Here is a 10953-nt window from a genome sequence, read left to right as displayed (position 1 = left end):
ACCATGCCTCAAACAAAAGAGATCTCAGAAGACCTAAGATTAAGAATTGTTGACTTGCATAAAGCTGGAAAGGGTTACAAAAGTATCTCTAAAAGCCTTGATGTTCATCAGTCCATGGTAAGACAAATTGTCTATAAATGGAGAAAGTTCAGCACTGTTGCTACTCTCCCTAGGAGTGGCCGTCCTGCAAGAGCACAGCGCAGAATGCTCAATGAGGTTAAGAAGAATCCTAGAGTGTCAGCTAAAGACTTACAGAAACCTCTGGAACATGCTAACATCTCTGTTGACGAGTCTACGATACGTAAAACATCAAACAAGAACGGTGTTCATGGGAGGACACCAAGGAAGAATCCACTGCTGTCCAAAAAAAAACATTGCTGCACGTCTGAAGTTTGCAAAAGTGCTCCTGGATGTTCCACAGTGCTACTGGCAAAGTATTCTTGTCACACCCTGGCCTTAGTTATCTTTGTTTTCATTATTATTTTAGTTAGGTCAGGGTGTGACATGGGGAAGTTTGTGTGTTTTTGTATTGTCTAGGGTGTTGTATGGTTTAGGGGGTTTAGTAGAGTAGATGGTGTAGTGTTCAGTGTAGGTGTCTAGGAAAGTCTATGGTTGCCTGAATTGGGTCTCAATTAGAGACAGCTGGTTATTGTTGTCTCTGATTGGGAGCCATATTTAAGGCAACCATAGGCTTTAGCTGTTTTGTGGGTAATTGTCTATGTGTAGTGTTTGTGTCAGCACTATCTGGATTTATAGCTTCACGGTCGTCTGTTTGTTGTTTTGTTTCGTTTTCCTTCTTATAATAAAGAGAAGATGTATTTTTCACGCGCTGCGCCTTGGTCCTCTCTCTCTCCCTTTGACGATCGTGGCAGAATTACCCACCAAACCCGGATCAAGCAGCGTGACAAGCGGCAACAGGATCAAGGCATCAAGGATTCATGGACATGGGAGGAGATATTAGATGGAAAGGGACCTTGGGCACAACCGGGAGAATATCGCCTCCCTCGTGAAGAGCTGGAGGCAGCGAAAGCCGAGAGGAGGCGATATGAGGAGGCAGCACGGAGGCAAGGCTGGAAGCCCGCGAGTACTACCCAAAAATTTCTTGGGGGGGGGCTAAGAGGTAGTGGGCCGAGGGCAGGTAGGAGACCTGCGCCCACTTCCCAGGCTAACCGTGGAGAGCGGGAGTACGGGCGGACACCGTGTTACGCAATAGAGCGCACGGTGTCTCCTGTACGTGTTCATAGCCCGGTGCGGGTTATTCCACCTCCCCGCACTGGTCGGGCGACGGGGAGCATTCAACCAGGTAAGGTTGGGCAGGCTCGGTGTTCAAGGGAACCAGTACGCCTGCACGGTCCGGTATTTCCGGCGCCACCTCCCCGCCCCAGTCCAGTACCACCAGTGCCTCCTCCACGCACTAGCCCTATGGTGCGTGTCTCCAGCCCTTTACCACCAGTGCCTAAACCACGCACCAAGCCTCCTGTGTGTCCCCAGAGTCCTGTGCGTCCTGTTGCTGCTCCCCGCACTAGCCCTGAGATGCGTGTCCCCAGTCCGGTACCACCAGTTCCGGCACCACGCACTAGGCCTAATGTGCGCTCCCAGGGTCCAGTATGCCCTGTTCCTTCTCCCCGCACTAGCCTGAAGGTGCGTGTCCTTAGCCCGGTGACTCCAGTTCCGGCACCACGCACCAGGCCTACAGTGCGCCTCATCCGGCCAGAGCCATCCGTCTGCCCAGTGCCATCTGAGCCATCCGTCTCCCCAGCGCCATCTGAGCCATCCGTCTCCCCAGCGCCATCTGAGCCATCCGTCTCCCCAGCGCCATCTGAGCCATCCGTCTGCCCAGTGCCGTCTGAGCCATCCGTCTGTCCCGAGCCATTAGAGCCGCCCGTCTGTCCCGAGCCGTCAGAGCCGTTAGTCAGTCAGGAGCCGCTAGAGCCATTCGTCAGTCAGGATCTGCCAGAGCCGCCAACCAGACAGGATCTGCCAGAGCCGCCAACCAGACAGGATCTGCCAGAGCCGCCAACCAGACAGGATCTGCCAGAGCCGCCAACCAGACAGGATCCGCCAGAGCCGCCAACCAGACAGGATCCGCCAGAGCCGCCAACCAGACAGGATCTGCCAGAGCCGTCAGCCAGCCATGAGCAGCCAGATCCGTCAGCCAGCCATGAGCAGCCAGATCCGTCAGCCAGCCATGAGCAGCCAGATCCGTCAGCCAGCCATGAGCAGCCAGATCCGTCAGCCAGCCATGAGCAGCCAGATCCGTCAGCCAGCCATGAGCAGCCAGATCCGTCAGCCAGCCATGAGCCGTCCAGCCAGGATCCGCCAGAGCCGTCCAGCCAGGATCCGCCAGAGCCGTCCAGCCAGGATCCGCCAGAGCCGTCCAGCCAGGATCCGCCAGAGCCGTCCAGCCAGGATCCGCCAGAGCCGTCCAGCCAGGATCCGCCAGAGCCGTCCAGCCAGGATCCGCCAGAGCCAGCCAGCCAGGATCCGCCAGCCAGCCAGGATCCGCCAGAGCCAGCCAGCCAGGATCCGCCATTCAGTCCGGTGCTGCCCTTCAGTCCGGTGCTGTCCCTCAGTCCGGAGCTGCCGTCCCTCAGTCCGGAGCTGCCCCTTATCCTGGTGCTGCCCCTTAGTCCGGTACTGCCCCTTAGTACGGTGCTGCCCCTTAGTCCGGTGCTGCCACTTAGTCCGGTGCTGCCCCTTATTCCAGTGGGGTTAAGAAAGCGGGTAGTGACTATGGTGGGGTGGGGACCACGACCAGTGCCAGAGCCGCCACCGTGGACAGACGCCCACCCAGACCCTCCCCTAGACTTTATGCTGGTGCGCCCGGAGTTCGCACCTTAAGGGGGGGGTTATGTCACACCCTGGCCTTAGTTATCTTTGTTTTCATTATTATTTTAGTTAGGTCAGGGTGTGACATGGGGAAGTTTGTGTGTTTTTGTATTGTCTAGGGTGTTGTATGGTTTAGGGGGTTTAGTAGAGTAGATGGTGTAGTGTTCAGTGTAGGTGTCTAGGAAAGTCTATGGTTGCCTGAATTGGGTCTCAATTAGAGACAGCTGGTTATTGTTGTCTCTGATTGGGAGCCATATTTAAGGCAACCATAGGCTTTAGCTGTTTTGTGGGTAATTGTCTATGTGTAGTGTTTGTGTCAGCACTATCTGGATTTATAGCTTCACGGTCGTCTGTTTGTTGTTTTGTTTCGTTTTCCTGCTTATAATAAAGAGAAGATGTATTTTTCACGCGCTGCGCCTTGGTCCTCTCTCTCTCCCTTTGACGATCGTGACAATTCTGTGGACAGATGAAACTACAGTTGAGTTGTTTGGAAGGAAAACACAACACTATGTGTGGAGAAAAAAATGCACAGCACAGCAACATCATAACCTCATCCCAACTGTAAAGTATGGTGGAGGGAGCATCATGGTTTGGGGCTGCTTGGCTGCCTCAGGGCCTGGACAGCTTGCTATCATCGATGGAAAAATGAATTCCCAAGTTTATCAAGACATTTTACAGGAGAATGTTAGGCTATCTGTCCGCCAATTGCAGCTCAACAGAAGTTGGGTGATGCAACAGGACAACGACCCAAAATACAGAAGTAAATCAACAACAGAATGGCTTCAACAGAAGAAAATACGCCTTCTAGAGTGGCCCAGTCAGAGTGCTGACCTCAACCCGATTGAGATGCTGTGGCATGACCTCAAGAGAGCGGCTCACACCAGACATCCCAAGAATATTGCTGAACTGAAACAGTTTTGTAAATTGGAATGGTCCAAAATCCCTCCTGACCGTCGTGTAGGTTTGATCCGCAACTACAGAAAACATTTGGTTGAGGTTATTGCTGCCAAAGGAGGGTCAACCAGTTATTGAATCCAAGGGTTCACATACTTTTCCCACCCTGCACTGTGAATGTTTACACGGTGTGTTCAATAAAGACATGAAAACGTACAATTGTTTGTGTGTTATTAGTTTAATCAGACTATGTTTGTCTATTGTTGTGACCTAGATGAAGATCAGGTCAAATTTTATGACCAATTTATGCAGAAATCCAGGTATTTCCCAAGGATTCACATGCTTTTTCTTGCCACTGCATGTTTCATCATTATGGTCTAAGAACACATGCTATATACTTAGAACACATGCTGTAATGTCCTCCATTGAATCTGGACTAGGCCGGATTTTGAAGAAATACACAAATAATCACTTTTAAACAACACTCTGTCTGTCCTCCTGAACCTACTTTGGCCTTAAGACTGGACTTGGCATTGATATGTGAGCTTGTATGTAAAACTGCAGAAGTCTTCCAATATAATTGTCTCCCCAGAGCAGCAACACAGTTGTGGTGATAGAGATGTGGATGACTAAGCCACTAAGGCCAAGGCCCGCTCAACAGCTCTAATAGCAAGTTGTCAACCGCCTGGCTTATCGCACAGACACAATCCCCCCAATAACTCTTATCAGGTTCAATGATAAGTGCTAAATAAAGGGACATGCTGCCATCTATCTACTTCTCAGATCTATAATCAGTTTTTCCTCCGAGGCGCCAGTTCCCCCTGAATCTCATCCACACGGTTCTGGAGGGGGCCCAATCCCCTGCTGCAAGTGGCTGAAAGCAGTGCAATGAAATGCAGAGGGATTAATCTGGGCAGGAAGCACAAGCAAGCATGCAGTCACGCATACACACACACACACACACCAAATAATCCTGATTTGAATTATTAAATTATCATACATCATAGGCTCTGTCTAGAGAGATATAAGTGAGTGGGGGGTTCTGTGTCTAGAGAGATGTGAGTGAGTAGGGGGTTCTGTGTCTAGAGAGATGTGAGTGAGTAGGGGGTTCTTTGTCCAGAGAGATGTGAGTGAGTAGGGGGTTCTTTGTCTAGAGAGATGTGAGTGAGTAGGGGGTTCTGTGTCTAGAGAGATGTGAGTGAGTAGGGGGTTCTTTGTCTGGAGAGATGTGAGTGAGTAGGGGGTTCTGTGTCTAGAGAGATGAGTGAGTAGGGGGTTCTGTGTCTAGAGAGATGTGAGTGAGTAGGGGGTTCTGTGTCTAGAGAGATGTGAGTGAGTAGGGGGTTCTGTGTCTAGAGATGTGAGTGAGTAGGGGGTTCTTTGTCTGGAGAGATGTGAGTGAGTAGGGGGTTATGTGTCTAGAGAGATGAGTGAGTAGGGGGTTCTGTGTCTAGAGAGATGTGAGTGAGTAGGGGGTTCTGTGTCTAGAGAGATGAGTGAGTAGGGGGTTCTGTGTCTAGAGAGATGTGAGTGAGTAGGGAGTTCTGTGTCTAGAGAGATGAGTGAGTAGGGGGTTCTGTGTCTAGAAATGTGAGTGAGTAGGGGGTTCTGTGTCTAGAGAGATGTGAGTGAGTAGGGGGTTCTGTGTCTAGAGAGATGAGTGAGTAGGGGGTTCTGTGTCTAGAGAGATGTGAGTGAGTAGGGGGTTCTGTGTCTAGAGAGATGTGAGTGAGTAGGGGGTTCTGTGTCTAGAGAGATGAGTGAGTAGGGGGTTCTGTGTCTAGAGAGATGAGTGAGTAGGGGGTTCTGTGTCTAGAGAGATGAGTGAGTAGGGGGTTCTGTGTCTAGAGAGATGAGTGAGTAGGGGGTTCTGTGTCTAGAGAGATGTGAGTGAGTAGGGGGTTCTGTGTCTAGAGAGATGTGAGTGAGTAGGGGGTTCTGTGTCTAGAGAGATGTGAGTGAGTAGGGGGTTCTGTGTCTAGAGAGATGTGAGTGAGTAGGGGGTTCTGTGTCTAGAGAGATGAGTGAGTAGGGGGTTCTGTGTCTAGAGAGATGAGTGAGTAGGGGGTTCTGTGTCTAGAGAGATGTGAGTGAGTAGGGAGTTCTGTGTCTAGAGAGATGTGAGTGAGTAGGGGGTTCTGTGTCTAGAGAGATGAGTGAGTAGGGGGTTCTGTGTCTAGAGAGATGAGTGAGTAGGGGGTTCTGTGTCTAGAGAGATAAGTGAGTAGGGGGTTCTGTGTCTAGAGAGATGAGTGAGTAGGGGGTTCTGTGTCTAGAGAGATGAGTGAGTAGGGGGTTCTGTGTCTAGAGATGTGAGTGAGTAGGGGGTTCTGTGTCTAGAGATGTGAGTGAGTAGGGGGTTCTCTGTCTCTGAGATGCTTCCATTAAGCCCCATCCATAGAGGGGCTGCAGTCTGAGAGGAAGCCAATGGTAAAGTAGATCTAGTAGATCTAGACCCGCTCCTCCAGTCAGTTGCAGGTGTCTAATGATGATAGATTGTTACAATTAACTAGGTTTTCCATCTCCCTCTCACTGAACAAAGCCTCTAAGTTTTGCAATGAGACAAGAGATGAAAGAGAGACAACAGATGGAAATGCAAGAGCATGATGTTGATTTGTAATGTACCTCATTTGAAACTGCCATACCCCTACTACACCAACAGCATAACAACTTACAGGTGGTCATCATAGGCCTTTTAAATAGCAGCACATGGAGTTGGTGAAGGCTGCATGCATGTATTCATGATTACAGCCATGGCCTACTTCCAACTGAGTGCACAGAGGTCTCAGCAAGGCCCCCTCTCTGAGAAGCAGCAGGTCTGCAGAAATACCACAGGAAGACATTGAGTAGAAAACAAACATTTACAGTTCTACAGTCTTTTTAAAAAGAGGGCAATTGCATCTTCTCTTCTAATTACTGTATAGGCCTGTTGAATTAACTGAGTATCATCCAGGGTCAAACCGCTAGAGCGGTTTTTAATCACTTGATGAAAGTTGCAGAGAGAAGTTATTTTAAATATGAAGGTACCACTCCTCTCAGATGTAATGTGGCATATTGGACAGAACACCCATTTACAATGACTGCTGGGACTTCCAGTCACGTCCAAATCCAGAGTGAACTTGTATCTAACAAAGTAGTAGCAGTACTATCTTTTGTTTTGAAATGTAGGGTTAGTAGTTATCTTGAACATATTGTGGAGTTATTCCAAACATGGTCTATTTGGGTACTGTGTGCAATCTTGGCTTCTACAATCAGTAGACCTTTTCAGCCTTATCCGTGAAAAAGTATCGCTAGGACAAATTATTTGTGTATCAGGGGCTCAATAATTGCCTTGTTCCCCCCAAACACTTCTATCCAAGATAACTATTCTCCTCTTGTATCAGCGGATTTAGAATACCACTTAACAGACATTAACACAGACTACACTATAAAAAGAAAAGGTTCCTGGAGTATCATTTAAAGGTTCTTCAAATTGAAACTGTGGGGAACCCCCTATACGTTCTTTCAAAGACCCCTTTTAAGAACCCCTTTTAAGAACCCCTTTTAATGGATCCTCGAAGAACCTTTTGAAGAACCGTTTGGGGTTAATTTTTGAACTACCCCCCCTCCCATTATTATTAATAATAATAATACCCATAACAATAACAATAACAACAATAACACAATATTTTAGTTGTCAGTGTTTGTTTAGGGGCGGCATGTAGCCTAGTGTTTAGAGCGTTGGGCCAGTAACTGAAAGGTTACTGGATCGAATCCCCGAGCTGACAAGGTAAAAATCTGATGTTCTGTACAAGACAGTTAACCCACTGTTCCCTAGTAGGTCATCATTGTAAATAAGAATTTGTTCTTAACTGACTTGATTTTAGTGGCAAAGCAGAATAAAAAAATCTAAATATGAGGTAAACTCCCAGCAGTATATCCTCTGACGTGTCGATGTTAATGTGTTGATGTTCTCCGTATCTATAGCCAGAAGGATTTTACAGTGCATGGTGATCAAACAGGTTTCCTGTTATATTCATCAGAGTCTGTGAACCCCAAAAAATGTAATTATACAGATGCACATTATACAAAACATGCACATGACAGTATTCATACCTTAGTTTTTGTGGTAAATGTGAATGAAAAAACCTGTTTTGATAATGGTTTTCATACACATACCTTGTCCATAATGTAGAGGCCTATGGGATATTCATTGAAGAGGTAAGGGAGGAGGATGTTTAATGTGATCAGCATAACATACCAATACCAATTGACATACCTTTGTATGCCTCGTCTGTATACCTGCAGACACAGACACAAAAGTGAGCAGTTCAGTCATCTGCACCCAATACAACATATTCTTATAGCCTGCATATTCTTACCTCTTTGTTGATTGATATCCAAAACAAGATCAATTTAGATCATACAAGGGACAAACCTTCCCTTAAATTGAGGAGATCTTAACATATTCCAGTTAAGTGCCTGCACCTGCTGCCCTTTCAAATCCAAATGTTTCAGTTGGGCCGTTAGTTTCCTGCAGGAACCCCCACCAACTAAGGAGGTTCCTCGATTAACCCCACCTCCTATTTGGTTCTTGGAATAACCTTTCTGGGGCAATTTTCAGTACAAAGAACCCTTGTTGAACCCGTAATTTTTAGATTGTTTAGTACGCTGAGTTTCAACAAACTTCAACAAAGAATGCCAAAACGTGCACGTGCCGCAAACTATAGTGGTGCGTCGCTGTCCAAGATGCCAGTGAGCCGGTGGAGCTGTCCGTGGTCCTGAAACGAGGAGCTTTTTGTTTCGGAGCGTCGAACATACAGCGAGTGGCGCTGTTGCATATTTATCAGAAAGTTGAAGTTAACGGTTAAGGCAGTAGCTGTAAGCAACACTAGACCTTTCAATTGCAGTTCAAATTGATACTGTTTAGTAGGCCTATTTATTTTTGATTATCATGGCTTACTCTGGTTGACAACCCTACGGCCCATTCTATCCGAGCCTGAAATTGTTTACGTTTTAAATACTCACGAAAACCTCTCATGGACTGAGCTAATGGAGAAATGATCGCACTCGGATTGGGTGTTGGCTTTTGAAACCTAGTCTTATTAGGCTCATTTTCAGTTGGCACACGACTAACCTATACTGTAATTTTATCAGAGGTCGAAATAACAAATGTGAAAGGTGGATTTCAGTATATTCAATATATATTTCAGTATATTCCTTTAAGATTATGTAATTATTTATTACCCATTATGGTTTATCCCTGCACCGCTGAGGCAACATCAGCTGAGACGTTTTTTTTACGGGCACCACCCTGCTTGGAGGGGACCGGGAGAATCGTTTCATCTCCTCCGACAGCTCCAGCTATCCAGCCTTCAGCGCGCGCACGTCCATGACAAAATGAGTGCCTCGGACCGCTAACAGCACAACCTCAGCACTGGGTTTGTCTCTGCAATTGGATAGATTTCAATCTGGACCAGGTGTTCTCAGTAATAGGCTACTACACTACATGGCTCCTTAGGGCGGAGTGGATTCAACCCATGTGAAGTTACTATTTTTCAGACAGTCTTTTTCATCAGCAAGACCAATTCCTCGTGTTCAAAGGAAGTTAGAGATAAAACGCTGGTGATAACGATACATTTCCCTTTGGACTTTAGAAGTTGTTGCGGGGAGTTTTTCTATTTAATATATTGTAGATATATTTTGAAATTGATGTAGAGTATTATCTATATTCATTTTGCTCTGGCAAACAGCAGCAAGACAGCTGATGTTCCGTTTGTCAGCGTTTTTTATGTTATCTGGCCGCGGTGATTCTCATGAACCTCAGTCATTTCCCTCGGTAATGTTCTTCTCCCAGGGCCAATGGATGCAGAGCAACTGATGCACGCTGGTAAGGTGCAAACCTTTGATGCGTCCGTATATTTTTTTGTACTCTCAGAACACAGATTTTTCAACTGCACAGCTCTGTCAATTGTACATTTTGACGGGGGTCTCTTGGACATCCTCCACTAGGCTATTATTCGACGACCACTAGGACTGGTAGGTGAATGACTGGCTTTATAAGGCTTCTTTATCAAAATCTACGTTCAGTGTGTTGAATTGTTAATTGTAGCTTTTTTAAAATGAATTAAACACCAAGATACCTTGTTTTATTTCAAGTAAACATTGAGAGCAACTTTTGGACTTCAATCCACCATCTAAAATTCGGTGGAGTTTTTAGTCATTCATGACGGAAACAATGGCATTAAGTGGAAACTGTAGGACTAACCCTACGTCAAAAGAACAAGGATCTGTTCAGAATAGTTTCCCAGATGTTGTAGAATTAAATGTCGGGGGACAGGTGTATTACACGCGTCATGCAACGTTAGTAAGCACCCCGAATTCCTTGCTGGGCAAAATATTCTCACCTAAGAAGGATGCCACTAATGATTTGGCGCGGGACCCTAAGGGACGCTATTTTATCGACAGAGATGGATTTTTATTTCGATATGTGTTGGACTACCTCAGAGACAAACAAGTTGTACTGCCCGACCATTTTCCAGAGAAGGGGAGGCTTAGGAAAGAGGCGGAGTACTTCCAGTTGCCAGACTTGGTCAAACTATTGACGCCCGAAGATTTAAAACACAGTCCAGACGAATACTTCCACAGTGATTTTGAAGATGGTTCTCAAGGCAGCGACCACAAGATGTGTCCGCCGTCGTCACTGGTTCCGGCAGACAGAAAAAGTGGATTCATTACGGTTGGGTACAGAGGCTCTTGTACAATAGGCAGAGAGAGTCAAACCGACTCCAAATTCAGAAGGGTCCCACGGATTTTGATTTGTGGGAGGGTTGCGTTAGCCAAGGAAGTTTTTGGGGAGACCTTGAACGAGAGTCGAGATCCGGACAGGACACTGGATCGATATACTTCCAGGTTTTACCTGAAGTTCAAACACCTTGAGAGATCCTTTGACATGCTGTCCGAGTGTGGTTTCCAGATGGTTGCCTGTAACTCCTCAGTCACAGCGTCATCCGTGAATCAACACACAGAAGACAAGATCTGGTCAAGTTACACTGAATACATCTTCTATCGTAAGTGGCTTTCGTTTTTACCAGGTATCAGTTTAACTACACATCCCATGTCAAATAGTCCTCCAAGTCACCACTAGAAGGCACACTTGTTTCACACGTTTCTCCCAGGTATTCTGCTTTTGAAGTAGCTCTGAAAGTGGTCACACACGCACAAGAACATGATGCACAGAGATAGTCACTC

The 10953-nt window shown here is 46.7% G+C and overlaps 1 protein-coding gene across 2 annotated transcripts in view; it reads left to right on the top strand.

The window, feature by feature from the left end:
* Positions 1-9940: 9940 nt before the first annotated feature.
* kctd16b (potassium channel tetramerization domain containing 16b) overlaps positions 9941-10953 on the top strand; it is an 82823-nt gene continuing 81810 nt past the window's right edge. The window contains exon 1 of one of the 2 annotated variants that reach the window (XM_039004604.1): positions 9941-10772. In XM_039004604.1, coding sequence (XP_038860532.1) covers positions 9941-10772 — 832 coding nt within the window. Of the gene's footprint in view, positions 10777-10953 lie in introns of both variants that reach the window. The other variant, XM_039004603.1, reaches the window with a different exon arrangement.

This window comes from Salvelinus namaycush, chromosome 12 (assembly GCF_016432855.1).
Source record: "Salvelinus namaycush isolate Seneca chromosome 12, SaNama_1.0, whole genome shotgun sequence".
In the NCBI taxonomy this organism is placed as follows: Eukaryota; Metazoa; Chordata; class Actinopteri; order Salmoniformes; family Salmonidae; genus Salvelinus; species Salvelinus namaycush.
This window is presented reverse-complemented; position numbering and strand designations above follow the sequence as displayed.